At 38.9% G+C, this 26,162-nt stretch overlaps 1 protein-coding gene across 13 annotated transcripts in view; it reads right to left on the reverse strand.

Annotated features, from left to right (window-relative positions):
* The window catches only part of DOCK3 (dedicator of cytokinesis 3), a 595,409-nt gene that overhangs the window by 196,615 nt on the left and 372,632 nt on the right, over nucleotides 1–26,162 (reverse strand). For all 13 annotated transcript variants that reach the window (XM_058726773.1, XM_058726766.1, XM_058726765.1 and 10 more), the window contains 3 exons: nucleotides 23,388–23,472; nucleotides 8,178–8,219; nucleotides 7,374–7,528 (listed from right to left, as the gene is read on the reverse strand). In XM_058726773.1, the coding sequence (XP_058582756.1) occupies nucleotides 7,374–7,528; nucleotides 8,178–8,219; nucleotides 23,388–23,472 (282 nt within the window). The remainder of the gene's footprint in view (nucleotides 1–7,373; nucleotides 7,529–8,177; nucleotides 8,220–23,387; nucleotides 23,473–26,162) is intronic.

Consider the following 26,162-nt stretch of genomic DNA (forward strand, 5'->3'; position numbering starts at 1 on the left):
TATGAAGCTTGAAATCAACCACAGGAAAAAGTCTGGAAAACCTCCAAAAGCATGGAGGTTAAAGAACACCCTACTAAAGAATGAGTGGGTTGGGGCGCCTGGGTGGCGCAGTCGGTTAAGCGTCCGACTTCAGCCAGGTCACGATCTCGCGGTCCGTGAGTTCGAGCCCCGCGTCAGGCTCTGGGCTGATGGCTCGGAGCCTGGAGCCTGTTTCCGATTCTGTGTCTCCCTCTCTCTCTGCCCCTCCCCCGTTCATGCTCTGTCTCTCTCTGTCCCAAAAATAAATAAAAAACGTTGAAAAAAAAATTAAAAAAAAAAAAAAAAAAAAAGAATGAGTGGGTCAACCAGGCAATTAAAGAAGAAATTAAAAAATATATGGAAACAAACGAAAATGAAAATACAACAATCCAAACGCTTTGGGATGCAGCGAAGGCAGTCCTGAAAGGAAAATACATTGCAATCCAGGCCTATCTCAAGAAACAAGAAAAATCCCAAATACAAAATCTAACAGCACACCTAAAGGAAATAGAAGCAGAACAGCAAAGGCAGCCTAAACTCAGCAGAAGAAGAGAAATAATAAAGATCAGAGCAGAAATAAACAATATAGAATCTAAAAAAACTGTAGAGCAGATCAACGAAACCAAGAGTTGGTTTTTTAAAAAAAATAAACAAAATTGACAAACCTCTAGCCAGGCTTCTCGAAAAGAAAAGGGAGATGACCTAAATAGATAAAATCATGAATGAAAATGGAATTATTACAACCAATCCCTGAGAGATACAAACAATTATCAGGGAATACTATGAAAAATTATATGCCAACAAATTGGACAACCTGGAAGAAATGGACAAATTCCTAAACACCCACACTCTTCCAAAACTCAATCAGGAGGAAATAGAAAGCTTGAACAGACCCATAACCAGTGAAGAAATTGAATTGGTTATCAAAAATCTCCCAACAAATAAGAGTCCAGGACCAGATGGCTTCCCAGGGCAGTTCTACCAGATGTTTAAAGCAGAGATAATACCTATCCTTCTCAAGCTATTCCAAGAAATAGAAAGGGAAGGAAAACTTCAGACTCATTCTATGAAGCCAGTATTACTTTGATTCCTAAACCAGACAGAGACCCAGTAAAAAAAGAGAACTACAGGCCAATATCCCTGATGAATATGGATGCAAAAATTCTCAATAAGATACTAGCAAATCGAATTCAACAGCTTATAAAAAGAATTATTCACCATGATCAAGTGGGATTCATTCCTGGGATGCAGGGCTGGTTCAACATTCGCAAATCAATCAATGTGATACATCACATTAATAAAAGAAAAGAGAAGAACCATATGATCCTGTCAATCGGTGCAGAAAAGGCCTTTGACAAAATCCAGCACCCTTTCTTAATAAAAACCCTGGAGAAAGTCGGGATAGAAGGAACATACTTAAACATCATAAAAGCCATTTATGAAAAGCCCACAGCTAACATCATCCTCAACGGGGAAAAACTGAGAGCTTTTTCCCTGAGATCAGGAACACGACAGGGATGCCCACTCTCACCGCTGTTGTTTAACATAGTGTTGGAAGCTCTAGCATCAGCAATCAGACAACATAAGGAAATCAAAGGCATCAAAATTGGCAAAGATGAAGTCAAGCTTTCACTTTTTGCAGATGACATGATACTATACATGGAAAATCCGGTAGACTCCACCAAAAGTCTGCTAGAACTGATACATGAATTCAGCAAAGTTGCAGGATACAAAATCAATGTACAGAAGTCAGTTGCATTCTTATACACTAACAATGAAGCAACAGAAAGACAAATAAAGAAACTGATCCCATTCACAATTGCACCAAGAAGCATAAAATACCTAGGAATAAACCTAACCAAAGATGTAACAGATCTGTATGCTGAAAACTATAGAAAGCTTATGAAGGTAATTGAAGAAGATTTAAAGAAATGGAAAGACATTCCCTGCTCATGGATTGGAAGAATAAATATTGTCAAAATGTCAATACTACCCAAAGCTATCTACACATTCAATGCAATCCCAATCAAAATTGTACCAGCATTCTTCTTGAAACTAGAACAAGCAATTCTAAAATTCATATGGAACCACAAAAGGCCCTGAATAGCCAAAGTAATTTTGAAGAAGAAGACCAAAACAGGAGGCATCACAATCCTAGACTTTAGCCTCTACTACAAAGCTGTCATCATCAAGACAGCATGGTATTGGCACAAAAACAGACACACAGACCAATGGAATAGAATAGAAACCCCAGAACTAGACCCACAAACGTATGGCCAACTCATCTTTGACAAAGCAGGAAAGAACATCCAGTGGAAAAAAGACAGTCTCTTTAACAACTGGTGCTGGGAGAACTGGACAGCAACATGCAGAAGGTTGAAACTAGACCACTTTCTCACACCATTCACAAAAATAAACTCAAAATGGATAAAGGACCTGAATGTGAGACAGGAAACCATCAAAACCTTAGAGGAGAAAGCAGGAAAAGACCTCTCTGACCTCAGCCGTAGCAATCTCTTACTCGGCACATCCCCAAAGGCAAGGGAATTAAAAGCAAAAGTGAATTACTGGGACCTTATGAAGATAAAAAGCTTCTGCACAGCAAAGGAAACAACCAACAAAACTAAAAGGCAACCAACGGAATGGGAAAAGATATTTGCAAATGACACATTGGACAAAGGGCTAGTATCCAAAATCTGTGAAGAGCTCACCAAACTCCACACCCGAAAAACAAATAACCCAGTGAAGAAATGGGCAGAAAACATGAATAGACACTTCTCTAAAGAAGACATCCAGATGGCCAACAGGCACATGAAAAGATGCTCAACGTCACTCCTTATCAGAGAAATACAAATCAAAACCACACTCAGGTATCACCTCACGCCAGTCAGAGTGGCCAAAATGAACAAATCAGGAGACTATAGATGCTGGAGAGGATGTGGAGAAACGGGAACCCTCTTGCACTGTTGGTGGGAATGCAAATTGGTGCAGCCACTCTGGAAAACAGTGTGGAGGTTCCTCAGAAAATTAAAAATAGACCTACCCTATGACCCAGCAATAGCACTGCTAGGAATTTACCCAAGGGATACAGGAGTACTGATGCATAGGGGCACTTGTACCCCAATGTTTATAGCAGCACTCTCAACAATAGCCAAATTATGGAAAGAGTCTAAATGTCCATCAACTGATGAATGGATAAAGAAACTGTGGTTTATATACACAATGGAGTACTACATGGCAATGAGAAAGAACGAAATATGGCCCTTTGTAGCAACGTGGATGGAACTGGAGAGTGTGATGCTAAGTGAATTAAGCCATACAGAGAAAGACAGATACCATATGTTTTCACTCTTATGTGGATCCTGAGAAACTTAACAGAAACCCATGTAAGGGGAAGGAAAAAAAAAAAAAAAAAGAGGTTAGAGTGGGAGAGAGCCAAAGCATAAGAGACTCTGAAAAACTGAGAACAAACTGAGGGTTGATGGGGGGTGGGAGGGAGGGGAGGGTGGGTGATGAGTATTGAGGAGGGCACCTTTTGGGATGAGCACTGGGTGTTTCATGGAAACCAATTTGACAATAAATTTCATATATTGAAAAAAAATATATATATATTAACAAATAAGTATGGTGGTGCTGTGGACAGTAACTCAGGGTAGGAAGGTAGTAGATTCAGGGAATTGTATTTGGGGAGAAATGTGAAGGTTCTGGGGTGACAGGGGGGATGGAATAGGGGGAGTGATGTCACTGATATTTGGGAGACAGAAGTTGATAAGATATAGTGGTTAAATGAGAAAGGAAGCAGATATAGAGAGAGGAGCCTAAAAGGATCCCAAAGTTTCTGACATGGATCTCTGAGCAAATGATAATGCCTTTCACTTGATTCAAGGAACACAGGAAGAAGTGTATGTGTGAGGAAAGAAAATGAATTCAGTTTAGATACGCTGAGGCAGAAATGTCTGAGGAACATATAAGGGCAGATGTCTGGTAGGAAAAAGGAAATGAGGCTCTGAAGCTCAGGGGAGAGATCTTAATCAGAGATTTAGATTTCAAGGCTAAATATTTACAATTTTATTCAGAATGATAAAATGTCACAAAAACAGTCAGAGCTGCTAATGTCCTACCAGCTGCTGCTTCTTCCCTCCTGCAGACTGTTTAACACTCATCAGCCAACATCTATCAGGATATGCTATGTGGGTTTGCAGTCTGCCATGCACTGGAGCCTCCCGAGATATGTCTGTCAGATCAGCAATGAGACTTACAGTGCAAGAACAGCTGGTCCTCTCTGGAGCCTGTTCCCCCGGCTCAAACCTGTCCTCAGCACAGAGGTGAGAGTGTCCTGGCGATACTGAACACTAGACTAGCACTGTTTGCTTGATCAGACTGACTGCTTTGTATCAACACTCTGTGCCCCTGATCTAACACATTCCTAACTTTTCATGATCTCTGATAACTAATTCAAGGAAGTAATATATGACCAGTTTAATACCTAATTATTATGAAAGTACACATAGCTGGCATCATCAGCTCAGTGAACTAAAAAAATTTTTTAATATGAAATTTATTGTCAAATTGGTTTCCATACACTTCCATACAACACACAGTGCTCATCCCAACAGGTGCCCTCCTCAATGCCCATCACCCACTTTCCCCTTCCCTCCCATCCCCCATTAACCCTCAGTTTATTCTCAGTTTCTAAGAGTCTTTTATTGTTTGGCTCCCTCCCTAATTTTTTTTTCCCTTCCCCTCCCCCATGGTCTTCTGTTAAGTTTCTCAGGATCCACATAAGAGTGAAAACATATGGTATCTGTCTTTCTCTGTAAGACTTATTTCACTTAGCATAACACTCTCCAGTTCCATCCACGTTGTGACAAAAGGCCAGATTTTATTCTTTCTCATTGCCAAGTAGTATTCCATTGTATATATAAACCACAATTTCTTTATCCATTCACATTTTTTTAAATCCATTCATCATTTGATGGACATTTAGGCTCTTTCCATAATTTGGCTATTGTTCAAAGTGCTGCTATAAACATTGGGGTACAAGTGCCCCTATGCATCAGCACTCCTGTATCCTTTGGGTAAATTCCTAGCAGTGCTATTGCTGGGTCATAGGGTAGTTCTATTTTTAATTTTTTGAGGAACTTCCACACTGTGTTGGGACTGAACTAAAATTTTTGAAGGCTTATACAACTACACAGATCCTAATGGAAAGAAGAAAGAACGTTTAACAATTAAATCTAGATTTAAATTCTGCTTACTAGTTTACTCTTAAAACTAAAGGAAGGAAGTAGTATTTTCAACTAAGGACCTTACAGTTTTATTATGTGAATGGGAAGGTGGTATAGTTCTCTAATTCAGTCTAGGGATTTTTAAAAGACCAAAACATTTCCAGCAGCTCTACAAAAAAGAACATTTTTTCACTTTTCTTCTTTTAAAATATTTTATTGTTTCTTGAGGCTCAATTACAAATAATAAGCCCAAAGAAAAAACAACTGATGCATTAATAACCTCACGTGGACCAGAGCTGGGGTGTCTCTGCTGGGCTTAGATCTTCTCTGTGCAGTAAGCCCGAGAAAGCATGTACTGAGCACAGACACTGTGTGTGGTGCTGTCATCATGGAAAGAGAAGACACAATCCCTGGCACTCAAGGATGATTAAGTAGGGTGCTCTGGTTTTTAAACTGCAGCTCATGGACTTTCAGTGGTCACACAGAATACTGGGTGGGGTAAGGGGCATAGTGAGATTCCTATTATTTCCCCTTTCCCTTCAACAGTGAAGTAGTTCTATTTTACCTGTTTTATTTATTGAACTTTCTCATAAAATTTAGGTTAAAGAAAGGATTCTTGGGGCGCCTGGATGGCTCAGTCAGTTGAGCGGCCGACTTCGGCTCAGGTCACGATCTCGCGGTCCATGAGTTCGAGCCCCGCGTTGGGCTCTGTGCTGACAGCTCAGAGCCTGGAGCCTGTTTCGGATTCTGTGTCTCCCTCTCTCTGACCCTCCCCTGTTCATGCTCTGTCTCTCTCTGTCTCAAAAATAAATAAAACGTTTAAAAAAAAGAAAGAAAGGATTCTTCCATATACAAAAATAAGTAATAAGTTTACAAATCTCTGACCTAGGAGGAAAACAGGAGCAGCCAGAATCTGCATCTCCATAGCCCTGGCCTACAGTCTTACCTGTGCACAGCAGCTGTAGCTGTCATCCCTGCCACAACTACCTTTAGCCACAGCTTTCCTAGACACACATGCTGGGAGCTACTGGTGACAAGGAAATTCCACATGCCCCCATCAGTAAATGTATCATTTTATCCCTATGCCAAAGTGAAGCAAGGTGTTTTAATTTGCGGGGCAAGGCCTGTCAAGAACAGAGGTACTGGGAAGCATGCAAACTAACTGCTTTCCTTTTGTACTGTTATAACTTCCATTTTTAATTTTCTTGTATATAACATGCAATTGGAAAAATGAAACCATGATTTCAGTTTTTAAGTGAAAAATAAAAAAAATAAAAAACCCTTAAAGCACTTTGAATACAGGAAGTTTCCAAGCAATATAAAAGCACCCCCAAATTTACTTTCTCCCCACCCCACCTAGAAGATGACCACAGAGAAATGTCTGGATGCCCTAAAAGTCTAAGTTGGCTATAAAGATCATCTCACCCATCAGAGCTGTGCTGGCCTGTAGAGAAACAGAAGCCTGGAATGTCTCCTTGACTCCTCCCCACCTTTCATGATGAAAGCACTGCTGCACTTGCTCATGCTTAAAGGCTTCACTGCTCTCCCCAAATACATGGTCTGCTGCATATCAGACCTGTTCTGTGGCCTCTCTTCCAATCCAAGGAAAAGAGGAACAATGGAGTCAGACCAACCTTCCCTTCAGTCCGGAAGATGCTCTCTCCCCTTTGCAGGGCTGGAATGGCATTGAGGGCTTGGCTGCTCTTAGACAGGACACCATTAGCCTACTACACTGTGAACCCTCTCTCCCACGTGCAGCAAGGCAGGGCCCAGGGTACTGTATTCTGGAGCTGGACCTCTCTGCTGAACTTGCTTTGTTCTATGTTTCTCTTATGCGTTTTCTCTGGCACTGAAGAGTTGCATCCTCTTCTCTCTCTGAGGTGGTAACAGCCAAGACTGGGGTTGAACTTCCATGTGGAAATAGGCACAGGATAAAAAAGAGGCCACACGTGACTTCAAGGTAAACTGGGATTTGAGGCAAAACTCCCTGCTAAGTAAGAAGAGGTCACCTAATCTTGTTTTTCTTTCTCTGTCATCTATCTTCTCTGAAGGCCAGAGATGCTTATGACCCAAGCAATACCATCCTTATACAATCTCAACCTCACCACAACCTCTAGTAACTTTTACCTGATCTGCTTGCCTTCTCTCATATCATATAAGGAAAAGAAGACATCAGTATCTTCTCCAATGGTATTGTAGGTGAAACTCTTCAGACTGAGGAAGAAGTGATGTGGCACTGGCATCCGACAGGTTTCTCCATGACGTGGGCGCATCGTATCTACCTAATGAGGAAGGCAAAAAACAGTGATTCCAATTTTAGTTATTCATGCATTGGTCATAAATAAAATGAAAACTAAATGACTGGCTTTCCTCATACTACCAAAGGGGATCATTTAAGACAGAGAAAAGGTGTTTTCTCTGCTACTAAGGGAGTACTGTGTCAATATACTTGGTTTGAAGTGGGCAAATATGCAGCTGGGAGAAGTAAACTGAGTGGAGGAGATATAGGAACAGTAATTCCAACTTATGAATGAACTTAAAGTCTCCACAAGATCACAAATTTATAAATTCTCCACAAACTTCTAAATTCAAAGTTATTTTTTGGAGACACTGTCACCCTGATGCACTTGATTTACATTGTTAGATGGTAATAGCTACCATACTAAATGACACTTCTATTTTCTCCCAGATGGATTCATTTTAGTCTCCCGTCTACTTTATTTTAATTGTGCTTAAGTAAATTTGTTCCTTTGCTGCTGGCAGTGCCTGGAGACCAGGCAAATCCGCTTAGAGACCAGGGCCATTTAGATTGAAGGCACCACACAATCAAGACATCAGGGGTGGCTATCACTGGCTGGTGCATCCCCATGTTGTGATCTCTTAAAAGAAAGAGCTGAGGGAAATACTGGGAGGCCTAGTTAGACTGCTTACCTGGGATGTGCTTTGCTGTACGCTCTGCCGGCTAGATAAGTGCTATGGAAAGAAAAAAAGAAAAATTCACTCAACTGGGAAAGAAAGTAACTGTTATTCAGCAGCCTCTATATGTTAGGCATTCTGTAGTCTTTTACTTATATGTTCTCATTTAATTCTGATAAAAAGCTTGGTGTAAGAAAGTGATGTGCTGAAGATCATACAGCAAGAAGGTGGCAAAGTCTGGATTCAAACCCAAGACTCTCCAGCTCAGAGTACCAACCACCCAAGTGATGGGCTCTTGCTAGTAGATTTTTGCTTTGGTGCTGTTTTGCCCCACACCCTCTACCACCTCCTGAGCTGCAAGATCCAGCTTATTCAGGCTTTCTACTCTGGAGGATGTGTAGTCTTTAACCTGAAGCACCCCTCACCCCCAACATGCTGTTCCTTTACTGCTGGCTGATGTTAGAAGAAGCAGATTCCAATCCCAGCTAAATGTAAAAGGGTTGTGAAATCAGATAAATTGCTTACTCTCTCCAAGAGACATTTTCCTCACCTGTAAAACTGAGATAAAAGCTTTTATTGTCTTTCTCTCAGTTACTGTGAGGCTCAAATTACCTAACAGGAAGCTGCATGGAACAGTAGTTAGGGACCTAAGTGCAGAAGTGAGACCACCTGGTTTTATCTTGACTCACATTTGTCTTTGCTCATATAAAAGTGAGGATAACATTTTGTGCTGAACTCAACCTCACAGGGTTTTGTGCAGATTAACCTGGTATGGTAACCTGGTATGTTCAGTCCCTGGTCTTGTTAAACGCAACAATGAGAGTTTCTATTTGCTCTCTTTGGGACCTAGAAGTGGGAGACAACACTCATTTGGTGAACTATTCTACACCACGTGGGTAGGAAGGATGGTTGCTGAGTAGACTGATTTCATTTTTTTTTTAAATTTTTTTTCAACGTTTTTTATTTATTTTTGGGACAGAGAGAGACATAGCATGAACGGGGGAGGGGCAGAGAGAGAGGGAGACACAGAATCGGAAACAGGCTCCAGGCTCCAAGCCATCAGCCCAGAGCCTGACGCGGGGCTCGAACTCACGGACCGCGAGATCGTGACCTGGCTGAAGTCGGCCGCTTAACCGACTGCGCCACCCAGGCGCCCCGATTTCATTTTTTTAATTTAGGGTTAAATGTGTCCATTTGGAAAACTGAATACAATTAAATGTTAATTTAAATGTATCTTACTAGCCATATTTGCTAATTATTAAATATTCATGTGTATTATTAGCTATATTAGTAATTTATTATTGATTATTAATGTTCATTGATGGGACTATATGTTCCCATGATGCATATTAAATATAATAAAATAGGCCTCCAACAGCTGGGGAAATCATCACATAGAATGTATATGTATAAAAGAAAATGTATACAAAAAGGTTTCTAAAAAATTAGGCTTTCCGGATGCCTGAGTGGCTCAGTCCATTAAGCAACCAACTCTTGATTTCAGCTCAGGTCATGATCTCATGCTTAGTGAGACTGAGCCCCGCATTGGGCGCTGCACTGACAGTGCAGAGCCTGCTTGGGATTCTCTCTCTTCCTCTCTCTGCCCTTCACCTGACTCACATGTGCACACATTTTGTGTTCTCTCTCTCCCAAAATAAATAAAACATTTTTAAAACTCAGGCTTTCAAAAAAAAGTTTTCTATGGTTTAATGACCCATATCCCACTGGGAAGGTTATTGGCCTAAAATGCTTTCCATTGTTCTATTTTACATTCAGGGACTACACTAAGTGATTCTTCTCAAGTGGAGTTACTGATTAAATCCTAAAAATGACTACCAATCCTCAACACAAATATTCAATTATAACTATATACAGGAGTTTATAGCTAATTTCGGTGAACTCCCTTTTGACAATAACAAATGTCATTCTAGATTTTAGAAGCACCAAATTTGAAGAGAATTTTCAAACCAGTCTAACAAATGTTGCGTGGGTAAGGCATCAAAACTGACATTCTGGAACCTCTTTCATGGCACCGTAGGGAAAAACCACTTCCCCTTTAGGTGGCATTCAGCTGGCCAGCTGATAATATCCCTCTTCAGAACCATCACCACCTGTATTAGGGCCATAATGTATTATTTCTGTGTGTTTGCTACCTAACTCTAGACTTTGCCCTCAGAGAGCAAAAAAAACCCTATCTTAATCATTTTATATTTGAAGTACATAGGTAAATGTACATCAAAAATATAAATTAATTAAGAATTGTATGGACATTGCTAGTGGGGGTATATATAGTCATTTTGGAAAAAAATATGACCTAACGTATTAGCGCTGAAAATGTTATTACCTAACCATTCAGCAATTTGTTTCCTGGTTATAAACCTCATAGAATTGCTTGCTGTTAATGTTACCATCATATTTTATAATTAATAACATAAAATATTCAAAGACCTCTGTGAGTATATATAAAAATATTTGGGTGGCCAGATGTCTATCTGGTGAGCCAAATACTAATACTTATTTCTTTTAAATCTGTATTTCTGTTAATACTGGTAATCTACCTTTTCCTAGGAAAACTTTTTTATTTCATCCAAGTTTTCTCATTTATTACCAGATAATTCAAGAAAATATTCTCTTACAATTGCTTTTGTGTCCTTTGTGTTTGGAATAAATTTTCCTTTCTCATTAAAAAAATGTATGCACTACATTACTGTTCTGGCAAATTTCCCCCATACAGAAGGCGTTTTCAGCCCTTTGAAGTCTCTGGTTCATTTAGTCTACAAAAGTCTACCAATAGGGGAAAAAACCCTGCAACTTCAGACATTCTATTCAATTGAATAACACAATTAATTGCCTGCTATATATATTTGGAACTGTGTTAAGTATTGTGGGTCTTACAAGGAAATACAAGACCAATCTAGTCAGATCACTAATAAAACGATGCTTCATTGCTAGCAAATTTAATCAATTGATTTAAGTCCAGAAATGAAAGTACAAACATTGATCTAATAAAAACATTAATTAGCACTAGAAGATAACAGACTAATACAGTTCCCAACACATGCTAATGTGGAAAGATAACAACATAACAGGAGGTTATAATGTAAGTATTTTGTTAGATCTCCCCACAATTTAGAAGCTCTTATATAATCTTCAAGTGTCCATTCCCCAAAGAGGCATAGCTAATTAAAATTAACACAAATACTTTGTTGTTGCCCTTTGAAATGCTTTTTAGTTTGGGCGGCACCAGTTCTCTGTCGTTGAAAGTGCATTTGGACTTGTTATTATGCAGAAGCAAGAACTGAGGAGAATTAGGGGATTCTTCTGGTTCTTGTCATATAGAATAGAAAATCTGTGCATATAAAGAGATTTTTCTTTAGAGAAGTGTCTATTCATGTTTTCTGCCCATTTCTTTACTGGGTTATTTGTTTTTCGGGTGTGGAGTTTGATGAGCTCTTTATAGATTTTGGATACTAGCCCTTTGTCCGATATGTCATTTGCAAATACCTTTTCCCATTGTGTTAGTTACCTTTTAGTTTTGTTGATTATTTCCTTTGCTGTGCAGAAGCTTTTATCTCCGTGAGGTCCCAGTAATTCACTTTTGCTTTTAATTCCCTTGCCTTTGGGGATGTGCCGAGTATGAGATTGCTACGGCTGAGGTCAGAGAGGTCTTTTCCTGCTTTCTCCTCTAAGGTTTTGATGGTTTCCTGTCTCACATTCAGGTCCTTTATCCATTTTGAGTTTATTTTTGTGAATGGTGTGAGAAAGTGGTCTAGTTTCAACCTTCTGCATGTTGCTGTCCAGTTCTCCCAGCACCAGTTGTTAAAGAGACTGTCTTTTTTCCATTGGATGTTCTTTCCTGCTTTGTCAAAGATGAGTTGGCCATACGTTTGTGGGTCTAGTTCTGGGGTTTCTATTCTATTCCATTGGTCTATGTGTCTGTTTTTATGCCAATACCATGCTGTCTTGATGATTACAGCTTTGTAGTAGAGGCTAAAGTCTGGGATTGTGATGCCTCCTGCTTTGGTCTTCTTGTTCAAAATTACTTTGGCTATTTGGGGCCTTTTGTGGTTCCATATGAATTTTAGGATTGCTTGTTCTAGTTTCGAGAAGAATGCTGGTGCAATTTTGATTGGGATTGCATTGAATGTGTAGATAGCTTTGGGTAGTATTGATATTTTAACAATATTTATTCTTCCAATCTATAAGCAGGGAATGTTTTTTCATTTCTTTGTATCTTCTTTCATTCCTTCATGAGCTTTCTGTAGTTTTCAGCATACAGATCTTTTACATCTTTGGTTAGGTTTATTCCTAGTTATTTTATGTTTCTTGGTGCAATTGTGAATGGGCTCAGTTTATTTCTCTTCCTGTTTCTTCATTATTATACCACATCTTCTTTATCATTCATCAGTTGATGGATATTTGGGCTCTCTCGATAGTGAGAGAGTTTGGTGGTATCTCATTGTGTGTTTTTTTAAATTTAAATTCAAGTTAGTTAATATACAGTATAGTCTCAGCTTCAAGAGTAGAACCCAGTGATTCATCTCTTATATATGACACCCAACGTTTGTCCCAAAAAATGCCCTCCTTAAGGCCCATCACCCATTTAACCCATCCCCCACCCACCTCCCCTCTAGCAACCCTCAGTTTGTTCTCTGTCTTTAAGAGTCTCTTATAGTTTACCTCCTTCTGTTTTTATCTTATTTTTCCTTCCCTTCCCCTGTGTTCTGTTGTGTTTCTCAAATTCCACATATGAATGAAACCATTTAATAACTTTCTCTGACTTATTTCGCTTAACCTAATACCCTCTAGTTGTTGCAAATGACAAGATTTCATTATTTTTCATCACAAGTAGTATTCAATATATGCCACATCTTTTCATCCATTCATCAGTCAATGGACACTCCATATGGGCTCTTTCCATAACTTGGCTATTGTTGATAGCACTGCCATAAAGATTGGGGTGCATGTGCCCCTTAAAACAGTACACCTATATCCTTTGGATAAATACCCAGTAGTGCAAATGCTGGATCACAGGATAGTTCTATTTTTAATTTTTTGAGAGACCTCCATACTGTTTTCCAGAGTGGCCGCACCAGTTTGCATTCCCACCAACAGTGCAAAAGGGTTCCCCTCTCTCTACAACATCACCAACACCTGTTGTTTCCTGTGCTGCTTATTTTAGCTGTTTTTACAGATGTGAGGTGGTATTTCATTGTGGTTTTGACTTGTATTTCCCTGTTGATGAGTGATGTTGAGCATCTTTTCATGTGTCTGTTAGCCATATGGATATCTTCTTTGGAAAAGTGTCTATTCATGTCTTTTGTCCATTTCTTCACTGGATTATTTGTATTTTGGGAGTTGAGTTTGCTAAATTCTTTATAGATTTTGGATTCTAACCCTCTATCAGATATGTCATTTGCAAATACCTTCTACCATTATGTAGGCTGCATTTTAGTTTTGTTTATTGTTTCCTTTACTGGCAGAAGCTTTTTATCATAAGTCTCAATTGTTTATGTTTGCTTTTGTTTCCCTGGCCTTTGGCAAAGTGTCTAGTAAGAAGTTGCTCTGGCTGAGGTCAAACAGATTGCTGCCTTTTTTCTCCTCTAGGGTTTTGACGGTTTCCTATCTCACATTTAGGTCTTTCATCTATTTTGAACTTATTTTTGTGTATGGTCTAAGCTAGTGGTCTAGCATCATTCTTCTGAATGTTGCTGTCCAGTTTTCCCAACTGTTGAAGAGACTGTCTTTCTTCCATTGGATATTCTTTCGTGTTTTGTTGAAGATTAGTTGACTATATAGTTGTGGGTCCATTTTTGGGTATTCTATTCTGTTCCATTGACTGTGTTTGTGCCAGTCCCATACTATCTTGATGACTACAGCTTTATAATATAGTTTCAAATCCAGAATCATGGTATCTCCAGCTTTGTTTTTCTTTTTCAGGATTGCTTTGACTATTCAGGGTCTTTTGTGGTTCCATACAGATCTTAGGATTGTTTTCTCTAGCTCTCTGAAAAGTGCTGATGGTATTTTGATAGGGATTGCATTAAATATGTAGACTGCTATGGATAAAACTACCAAATACTCTATGAAGTCATTTTTCTCCTAGAGACATTTCCTCCTGACTGCCCCTCTGCTTTCATCTAGACCAGTTACTGTCTAGGCCTATTGCACAACTGTCATCCTGGAATGTTCCTCTGATGGTAACCTGAGAATTCTCTGCACTTCTTTCATTCCCTTTCCTGTATGGCACATAAAAGCTAATAGCATCTTTTCATTTACTCCCTTATTTTAAAGAAATAATTTATTGTTTAGTAGTTTCCTAAAAAAGAGAGACTTTTTATTCATTTGTTTTTATACTTTGAGTGACCAAAATTTTCTTCGGGCAACTTTCCCATTTGATTGATAATATAGCAGAGTAAATGCAGAATTCTAAGACAAATTTTATTTTCCCTCAGAATTTTAAAGGCAGTGTTTCGTTATTTTCTAGTTTTCAGCGTTGCTATTAGGAAGACAAATGCTATTCTTAGGACAAATCCTTAGTAGGTGACCTATTTTTCTCACTGGAAGGTTTCAACTTTAGTGAGCTGAAATTTCACAATTAAGTGCTAAATACTTATTAGGACTTTTCAATCTGGAGACTCATATCTATGCTCTGGAAAAGGTTTTTTTTTTTTGCCAGCTTTACTGAGATATGATTAACATATTATATAAGTCTAAGGTGCACAACATGATGATTTGATACACATACAATATTGCAAAATAAGTACCACAATAAGGTTAGTTAACACGTCTTTCACCTAACATAATTACCTTTTTTTGGTTGTTGGTATGGTGAGAACATTTAAGATCTACTCTTTTAACAACCTTCAAGTACACAATACACTATAGTGAACGACTGTCACCATGTGTTACATTAGATACCCAGAATTTAATCCTCTTATAACTGAAAGTTTGTACCCTTTGACTAATATCTCATTTCCCCTACTCCCCACTCCTGGCAACCAACAATCTACTCTTTGTTTCTATTATTTCAGCTTTTTAAAATTCCACATATAAATGAGATCATAAAGTATTATTTGTCATTCTCTGATTTATTTCACTTAGTATAATGCTCTCAGGGTTCATCAATTTTGCTATAAATGGTAGGATTTCCTTCTTTATTATGGGTGATTAATATTTTATTGTATATATACTGTATTTTATTTCTCCATTCATCCATCAATGGACACTTAAGTGTTTCTATGTCTTGGCTACTGTGAATAGTGCTTCAATGAACAAGGAAGTACAGCTATCCTCTGAGATCTGAATTCCAATTTCTTTGGATATATACCCAAAAGTGGAATTGCTGGATCATACCGTTCTATTTTCTATTTTTTGAGGAATCTCCATTCTGCTTTTCACAGTGACTATACAAATTTATATTTCCAACAATGGTGCACGAGAGTTCTCTTTGCTACATATCCTTGCCACTATTTATCTCATCTTTTAAAAAATTCTTTTTCTCTTTTACTTTTTATTATTAAAATATAATCAACATACAGTGTTATATTAGTTTCAGGTGTACAACATTGATTCAACAATATGATACATTACTCAATGCTCACTACAGTTAAGTGTAGTCACCATCTGTCACCATTCAATGTCATTATGTTATTACTGACTATATTCCCTAGGCTTTACTTTCAACTCGGTGAATTATTTATTTTATAACTGGAAGTTAGTACCTCCTGTCTTTTTGATGACAGGCATTCTAACAGATGTGAGGTAATATTTCATTGTGGTTTTGATTTGCGCTTCCCTAACGGTTAATGATACTGAACACCTTTTCATGTATTTTTGTGTCTTCTTTGGAAAAAAGTCAGATCCTCTGCCCATTTAAAAAATCAGACTGTTTTTTTTTCTCTTGAGCTTTAGGAGTTCCTTACATAGTTTGGATATTAACCCTTTATGGTTTGTGAATATTTTCTCCTCTTCTGTAGGCTGACTTTTCATTTTGTTAATTGTTTCTTTTGCTGCACAGAAACTTTTATTTTAATGTTGTCCCACTTGTTAATTTTTGCTTTTGCTATTGTGCTTTTGGTGTCATATTCAAAAACCACTGGCAACAGCAAGGTCAAGCAGCTTTGCTTTATGTTTTCTTCTAGGAGATTACAGTTTCAGGTCTAACATTTAAGTCCTTAGAGTTAATTTTTGTGAGCAGTGTAAGATAGAAGTACAATTTTCATTCTTCTGCATTTGAATATCCAGTTTTCCCAACATTTACTGAAGAGACTATCCTTCCCTCATTGAATATTATTGGCTCCCTTGCAAACATTAGTTGACCATATACGTGTGGGTTTATTTCTGGGGTCTCAATTCTGCTCCATTGGTCTGTTCATCAAGCCAGTACCATACTGTTTTGATTACTATAAATTTATAATGTAGTTTGAAATCAGAGGAGAGCCTGGGTGGCTCAGTTGGGTGAGCATCCAACTTTGGCTCAGGTCATGATCTCGCGGTTCGTGAGTTTGAGCCCTGCGTTGGGCTCTGCTGACAGCTCAGAGCCTGGAGCCTGCTTCAGATTCTGTGCCCCCCTCTCTCTCTGCCCCACCCTTGCTTGTGCTCTGTCTCTCTGTCTTTCAAAAATGAATAAACATTAAAAAATTAAAAAAAAAAAAGAAATCAGGAAGTGTGATGCCTCCAGGGTCTATTGTGGTTCCATATGAAATTTAGAATTTCATTTCTAAAAAATCCCATTGGCATTTAAAAAATATTTACATTTATTTATTTAAATTCAAGTTAGTTACCATACAGTGTAGTACTGGTTTCAGGAGTAGAACCCAGTGATTCATCACTTACATAGAATACCCGGTGCTTTCCCAACAAGTGCCCTTAACGCCCATTTAGCCCATCCCCTACCCACTTCCCCTCCAGCAACCCTCAGTTTCTGTAGTTAAGTCTTTTATGGTTTGCCTCCCTCTCTGTTTTTATCTCATTTTTCTTTCCTTTCTCCTATGTTCATCTATCTTGTTTCTTAAATACCACGAGTGAAGTCACGGTATCTGTCTTTCTCTGACTGGCTTGTTTTGCTTAGCATAATACATTCTAGTTCCATCCATGTTGTTGCAAATGGAGAGGTTTCATTCTTCTTCATCACCAAGCAGTATTCCCTTGTATATATGTACCACATCTTTTTATCCATTCATCAGTCGATGGATATTTGAGCTCTTTCCATAATTTGGCTATTGTTGACAGCACTGCTATAAACACTGGAGTGCATGTACCCCTTTGAATCTGTATTTTTGTATTCTTTGGGTAAATTCCTAATAGTGTAATTGCTGGATTATAGGGTAGTTCTATTTTTAGTTTCTTGAGGAACTTCCATATTGTTTTCCAGAGTGCCTGCACAAGTTTGCATTCCCACCACAAGTGCAAGAGGGTTCCCCTTTCTCTGCATCCTCACCAACACCTTTTGTTTCTTGTGTTGTTAATTTTAGCCATTTTGACAGGTGTGAGCTGGTATCTCATCATGCTTTTGATTTGTATTTCCCTGATGATGTGATGTTAAGTATCTTTTCATGTGTCTGTTAGCCATCTGATGTCTTCTTTGGAAAGTATCTATGCATGTCTTCTGCCATTTCTTCACTGGATTATTATTATTTTTTTGGATGTTGAGTTGGATAAGTTCTTTACAGACTTTGGATACTAACCTTTTATCACATACGTTGTTTGCAAATATCTTCTCCCATTCTGCAGGCTGCCTTTTAGTTTTGTTGACTGTCTCCTTCACTGTGCAGAAGCTTTTTATCTTGATTAATAGGTTGGGGTGCCTGGGTGGCTCAGTCGATTAAGCATCCAACTTCAGCTCAGGTAATGATATCACAGTTCATGAGTTAGAGCTCTGTGTCAGGCTCTATACTGACAGCTCAGAGCCCGGAGCCTGCTTCGGATTCTATGTCTCCCTCTCTCTGCCCCTTCCCTGCTCATGCTCTGTCTCTCTCTCTCAAAAATTAATAAACGTTAAAAAAATTAAAAAATAATGAAATTAGTCAGAGAAAGACAAATATATGACTTCACTTATATGAGGACTTTAAGAGGCAAAACAGATTAATGTAAGGGAAGGGAAACAAAAATAATATAAAAACAAGGAGGGGGACAAAACAGAAGAGACTCATGAATATGGAGAACAAACTGAGGGTTACTGGAGGGGGTGTGGGAGAGGGGATGGGCTAAATGGGTAAGGGGCACTAAGAAATCTACTCCTGAAATCATTGTTGCACTATGTGCTAACTAATTTGGATGTAAATTTAAAAAAATAAAATTATATAACAAAATTTTAAAGTAATACATTTTAAGAAAAGACCCAATAGGTCATGTTTGCTTTTGTTTCCCTGGCCTTTCATGAGATGTTACTCTTGGTGAGAAGTTACTCCGGCCAAGGTTGAAGAGGTTGCTGCCTGTGTTATCTAGCATTTTGATGGTTTCCTGTCTCCTGTTTAGGTCCTTCATTTTGAATTTATTTTTGTGTCTGTTGTAAGAAAGTGTTCCAGTTTCATTCTTCTGCATGTTTCTGTCCAGTTTTCCCAACACTATTTGTTGAAAAGACTGTCTTGTTTTTTTTCCATTGAATAGTCTTTCCTGCTTTGTTGAAGATTCATTGACCATATAGTTGTAGGAGTCCATTCTGATATTGAAGCTTTCTATTGATTCTTCAGTCTTTGTATCCTTCAGCTCCAAAATTTATTTCATTGTTTTTTATATTTTCTTTTTGTTGAACTTTTCATTTTGTTCTTGTATTATTTACCCAGTTTTGTTGAATTTTTTTTTTGTGAGAGCTACAAGCCCTCTGAGCATCTTAGAACAATTATTTTGAATTATCTGTCAGCAATTTGTATATCTCCATTTCTTTGGGGTCACTGAAAGTTTACTGTGTTCCTTTGCTCATGTCACATTTCCCTGATTCTTTGTGATTCCTGTACTCTTGAATAGTTATCTATGTATGTGAAGAGCAGTCACCATTTCAAGACTATACTGAATGAGTTCAGTGAGGAAAGATCTTCACTGATAGGTAGAGGCATGCTAGAGAATGCTATGACTCTGGGTCTAGTGGTGCAGGATGCCAAGTGTAGGGCATATGGCAATTCTGGGGCCAGGAGTGTGTGTCTCACTGGCTTAGGCCACATGGATCAACAATAGCGACAACCATGGGATTTTGTAGAGAGGTGCAGAGGGTCTACAGTGTCTGCAATGGTTGGTGGGGTCCTCAGTGGCTCTTCTAAGTCCAGTGTCTAGGAACCTGGGCAGGCAGCAGTGGTGGTCAGAGCTAGTAGTATGTATACCTTCAGCTTCAAGGTACCTGCAAAGTGTCAGGGGAAAGCTGCAAGACACACAGTTAATGGGACCAGCACAAGAGGCAGATGCCAACTGCACATGCACTAGCAACTGCAGGGGCTCTGGTTACTGGCATGCATTCGCATAGCTGTAGGAAGCATTGGAGACCGGGACAGAGACTGGCCTGGCAGTATGCAGGTGCATAGCTTCAGGGGTTAGCTTTAGGTGTGTCCAGCAATGAAGGCCACGTACAACTGTCTAGGGCAGATCTGGGCCCATAAGCAGCTGTGGGGGCCTTGGTTATTGGCATACACTCCTGTGTATACAGGAGTTCACCATGGGAGCATGCACGGCAATGAAGGTCAATGACAGAAGTCAGGCCAGCAGGTACGCAGCAGCAGGGGCTACATATGAACATATGCACAACCACAGAACTCAGCCATGGGAATCTAGGCTGGCATGTTACATGTGCACAGCCACAGAGGCTAGGCTAGCTACTGCATATTTAATGCCCCAGAGAGGGGTGGGGAGGGAGCAGGAGGTGCTTAGGGGGCTGGCATCTGTGAATGCAAATACCTGCAGGGTGAAAAACTTGGGTGAGAAAATTTGCAGGGGTTCTGTAGCAGCTTTGCTGGCCACTGGTTTCTTCAAAGGTGAAAGATGCTGAGGTTCTCTGTGCAGCAGTCTCCTAGGGTCCATGATGAGGACCTCAGTGATGAAAGCTGAGGGGGTTTGCAGCATCTATAAGGGTTGTTCAAGTCCTCAGAAGTGAAGGCTGCTGGGATCCTATACCCAGCAGGCCAGTGGGAACCATGGTCACTCTCGCCGCATGGCAGATATGGGTAGCCCCTGTCCTTTTCCTTGTTCCTACCTATCTCTAGATGTCTCAGCTTTGCCAGTCTCTTGATGGGGTAAAATTGAAGAGGATCCTTTATACAGTGCCTGAAGGGCTGGGAAAGCTGGTCACCTATCTTCTTCTCCTTTTCCTGGAGAGGGGAATCCTTTTAGGCTAGGGAGTTCCTTCTTGTTGCTAAGTAGTGCCAGCCTGGGGCATGGAATGATGTAGCAAAATGAAAGTGTTCTTCCTATGCTTTTTGTCTGGTTATTCTGAGGTTTTTTTTCTCCATTGTGTGGCTGAAGCTTCTTAAGTGATGGTTTTCTTCTGAGCTCTCCCAGAGCTATCTTTCATTTGTGCCTGTCTAAATGTTGATCTTCATGGGAGGACAGGGGATGGAATCTTCTACTCCACCATCTTGGTGATATCACTACCCTGGAAAAGTTTTTAATATGATTTCTTCAGTAATTTTATTTATCTCTGTTCTTTCTTCTTTAACTCCATTATCTGGATATTGGACCTCTTGGATCAAACCTCTAACTTTCCTAACATTTCTCTCCTATTGCTAATTTTTTATTGGTGTCATCCTGTTTTCTAATATTTTTATCAAGTTTATACCAGTTAACTCATTTGTAATTTTCTAGAACTCCTTCAATTGCTTCTTAGATTGTTCCACTCTGTTTCTTGGCTGTCTCTGGATTTCTCTTTGCAGACAGCAACCACCATTTTCTTCTATTGACTTGTCTGTTTCTTCCAATTTCCTTTCACATGTATTTGTTCTGTCTCTGACTTTTATGTGCGAGGTTTCCTCCAATGTTTATTGATGTCTGGCTGTCCAGAAGTGCTGTGTAGGATCTGCTGAATACTGGGTTTCACTGTATGAAGGTTTGTGGAAGGTAATGGTAATCTCATCCAACATCTTTAAATGGTAATACCACATAATATTCTGATGACTCTGAAGTTGTTATATCTGAGCTTCACTTCTGAACACCAGACTTTCAGCATCTCAGTTTGGCAGTCTAAAAGTCATCTCAAACTTGAAAAGAAAAACCAGACCAATGTATTGATTCCCACTGCTATACTCCGAAACCTGCTTCTCCCACAGTATTTCCTATTCCACTTTTACAAGGTCAAAGTTGGGAAGATCAAAACATAGGAGTCATTCTTCTCTGACCTTCCTCTTTTTTGTACACACATATACCAAATCAATCTATCACCAACTCTGAATGGATTTGTCTCCAACACACATTCAGAATCCAACAATTTCTTACTACTTTCATTGCTCCAACTCTGGCCCAAATACCAAAAATTAAAATATTTTGCTTGAATGACTGCTCCCTAATTCCATTCTTGCCCCACTCTGGTCCTTCTGCACACATCAGCTGGAGGGATCCTTTTAAAATGTAAGCCAGATTATGTGATTCCTCTGCTCAAACACCTTCATAGGCTTTCTGTCACACTTAGAATAAAATGCAAAATCCTCATCAAAAATAGCATCCTCTAAGCCACCATTCTAAGGAGAGGTCTTAGCCTCAAACTCTCAATATCACCCTTCACTTTCCACATCTAATTGATCAAAATTCATCATTTTTATTTACTAACATCTACATTCTCTACTGCATTTCTTCTTCATTCTTATTGCTGTCTAGTCATTATTTATTGCCTGAATCACTTCTGTGGTCTCTTTCCTTCCTGATTCCAGTCTTCTGCATTTTACATTCTCTAAAGACAGAGTCAGCATTTGAAACCCATACCCAATCATGTTACTCCCATAGCTATACCAGACTACTGGACAAAGTGTAACATGGGGCTTATAAAACTCTTCATGATCTGACCCTTGCCTCCTTCTGTGACTTACCTCCTAATTATTAACACATACTTACATGCCAAAGTTACCAAAGTTACTGGAAGTTTTCACTGATTTTTCCCAGCCCCAGATAATCAGTCACTCCCTCTAGCAACATCTTAATAAATTTATGGCACACAGCACATATACAGCAATTGTTTCTTTGTGGTCTATTTGATCCCACTAGACTAGTTTCTCAACCTGGGGGCCATGTATGGACTTCATGGGAAAACATCAGAAGTAACTGTCAATTACTTAAAACTGAGGGTAAAACTTTGTATGCAAAACCATACTTGCATTGTCCTGGGAAGAAATTCTCTCCGATCTCCATGATCCAGAAAGGGTAAAGAACATCGATACTCCAGATGGTGATATTCTCAAGGGATGGGATAAGTCTTGTTCATCTTTAATCTCTAAATCTCATGCTTTACAGCATCATACTGAACAGAGCATAATTAGGGCAACTATACACAAATGCTTTCCTACACTAGCAAATATACATTAGCAATTGATATGTTACTTGTGTATTACTTAGGAAAATTTCCAAAGGTCCTTGACCAGGCAACATACTTTGTACCCTCAAAGTTACCTAAAAAATTACACTTTCCTTAAATAGAAACTTGTAATTCTTTCAATAAACACTCAAATACATAACTCCACAAAGCAATATTTTACCCAGTCCCTTAGTTTAAGCTTAATAGTCACCTGAGGCTTCTGATCTTTATTTGTTTTACCTTAAAATTTTTTACCTTTAGTTACTTCTCATTCAGTCTGTAAAATGTAATCTTCATCATCAATTAACTCAATACATTTTAGTAACAGTCAATATACAGCTAAAGATGTATCACGTCTATCTCTTACTATACTTTAAATTATTTCCAGGTTCAATCACTACATTAACCAATAAACTGGATCTTTACAGCTTCAACTACCTTCCCTTCTTAAGAGGTGGTGAGAGACAGAATTTTGGATGCAGGCTGAAGGAGCTCCATTCACTAGCAAAACCAACAGATAAATGATCCCTGGATATTACAATACAGCCTTGCACAGTATTTCCATTTAGAAAGCAATGGTGATATGTAGTGTCAGAATTAGGAAGATCCCTTACATACACTGGGACAAAGACAAAGGAACAATTTTAGCAATACTGTTTCATAGTGTAATTAGGAATAACAAACAAAGAAGAAATAATGAAGTGTGTAGGAACAAGCTTACCCTGTGTTAGATTTCTTACCATTTTATAGAGATCTGAGACACTAATCTGGTCTGAATCCACTACTTCAAAGTCCTTTCGAGGCACCAAGTCCAGGCCCAAATGCCTAGTAAAGAGAAAGAACACACTCAGCATGCCATGTCCTTCAATTACTCATCTCCTTTTATGTGCCCAGAAGTTCTTATCTGCCATAACCTTGTGTACAGAGGTTGAGACATTACCCCAGCAGGGACATGCCTTTATACAGTAACAGCTAATTGTGCTCACCATTAGGTAAATAAATGAGGCTGGGGATTTTAAGACCGTGATAGTTTTAATCCCCAAGTAGTTCCCCCTTCTGATGGAAAAATGAATTTATTCAATACCATGTCTCTAACAGATTGTTTGAATTAAGAATGTATTTTCTATAGATCATTGATAAGTCATGTTCATTTTTCTCATCCTACCAATCCTACAAGTATGCTCAAGGCTTAGTCATGCATTACTTTCATTAGCATGAAAAAATCATTCAGGATCTAAGTAGATTTGTAATTCAAACACATAAAAATCACCTCTGAAAGATATCAAACTCAAAGAATGTATGTTTTAGTTGAGTTAAAAAAATTTTGGGGGGTCGCCTTGGTGGCTCAGTTGGTTAAGCATCCGACTTTGCTCAGGTTATGATCTCACAGTTTGTGAGTTTGAGCCCCACGTCAGGCTCTGTGCTGACAGCTTGGAGCCTGGAGCCTGCTTCAGATTTTGTGTTTCCCTCTCTCTCTGCCCCTCATCCGCTCATAAGCTGTCTCTGTCTCTCAAAAATGAATAAGAGTTAAAAAAAATTTTTTTAATGTTTATTCATTTTTGAGAGACAGACAGGGATAGAGCATGAGCAGGGAGGGGCAGAGAGAGAGGGAGACACAGAATCCGAAATAGGCTGTCAGCACAGAGCCTGATGTGGGGCTTGAACCCATGAACCATGCGATCATGACCTGAGCTGAAGTCGACACTTAACTGACTGAGCCACCTGGGCGCCCCTAGTTGAGTTTTTATCTCATTTCCAATTTAATTAATATGACATTGGTTATAGTAAAGACTTTACCACACATTAGTCAATATCTTAAGAAACTTTAGATGAAAGTTTAACCAAGGAGTATTACTCCTAAAAAATATCCCCATATTCAGAAGATCTGGTATAACTTGGGGAGGAAAGAATAAAAGATAGTGATTGGCAATTGATTGGCAGTTAGTATGAAACAGTGAAAATAACTCCAGTGAACCAGAAATCTTGGGTTCAAATATGAAACATAATTTATATTCAGTAAATGTTAGCTTTCTTACTTTCTAAACCTGGAGTCAAATGGAGTTAGGGAATTGTGGCCCCCAAAACTGCTTACAACAGTATGTGTGTATTCATGTATGAATTTTTTCTGAGGAGATAGTCAATAATTCTTAGGGTTTCAGAGCTGCTCTGTGACCACCCTATACTACAGCACAAGGGTTATGAATCACTGCATCTCGCAAAAGTATTCTATAGACAATGAAAGGAGTATATTTTTTTTCTCTTCAACTGGATGATGAACTGCTTTTAGAAAATGCTAGCAAAACAGGGGCACTTAGGTGGCTCAGTCGGTTAAGCAACCAACTGTGGCTCAGGTCATGGTCTCACAGTTCCTGTGTTCAAACCCTGCATTGGGCTCTGTGCTGACAGCTCAGAGCCTGGAGCCTGCTTCGGATTCTGTGTCTCCTTCTCTTTTTGCCCCTCTCCTGCTCATGCTCTGTCATCAAAAATAAATAAACATCAAAAAAATTTTTTTAAAGGAAGATGCTAGAAAAACTAATTCCGTGGACTCTTTCTGTGCATAAAAGCACCACTCATCTAAGATAAAACTATGTGTACATCCAAAATGCAGATTTGTTTTCTTTATAATTTATAACCTATTCATAGGAAAAGATATGAAGAGGTTAAAGAAGTTGCAGTAAGATTGCTAAAATAAAAATAAGAACCTATATGAAAAAGGTGGGAGCAAATATACTAATTGTATAGGCTAAAGCGATTACCATGATTAAGAATCAAAATTTAGATTGGTACTTTTCAGCAGGCAAGAATAAAGAAGAAATCTATTTTTCTACTAAAAGATAAAAACTCAAGTTTTTCTATTATATATATTATAACTTACATTATCCTTAATAGAAAAACATGAATTTTTAAAGAAGAAATAATTTTTGGTACTAAGTGCAAAAAACAAAATCCTCAGTTTTGCATGTTGAGATCAGTAGTAATACACTGTTGGCTTTAACTATGATAGCTTACAGTTTAATGGTAAAGCCATGCCACTGAATCTTTTTTTTTTTTTAATTTTTTTTTCAACGTTTTTTATTTATTTTTGGGACAGAGAGAGACAGAGCATGAACGGGGGAGGGGCAGAGAGAGAGGGAGACACAGAATCGGAAACAGGCTCCAGGCTCCGAGCCATCAGCCCAGAGCCTGACGCGGGGCTCGAACTCACGGACCGCGAGATCGTGACCTGGCTGAAGTCGGACGCTTAACCGACTGCGCCACCCAGGCGCCCCGAATCTGATTATAGAATATACTTAAGTTGATAAGAGATTTAATTTTTCTACCACTGGGATCCTGTGTTCTTACATCAAGGAAATATTCCATTCAGTCACCTCATATTAGCTATTCTTAATTTCTCTGATATTTCAGGTCTCTGGCTTCTAACACTTAAGGGATGTAAAAGCAGCAGTGTCATGGAAAGCAAGAGAAAGCTGAAGCACATCCTTTCTACCTTTCTTATCATAAAAAGCAATTTACAC

Source organism: Neofelis nebulosa, chromosome 4, assembly GCF_028018385.1.
Source record: "Neofelis nebulosa isolate mNeoNeb1 chromosome 4, mNeoNeb1.pri, whole genome shotgun sequence".
Taxonomy (NCBI): domain Eukaryota; kingdom Metazoa; phylum Chordata; class Mammalia; order Carnivora; family Felidae; genus Neofelis; species Neofelis nebulosa.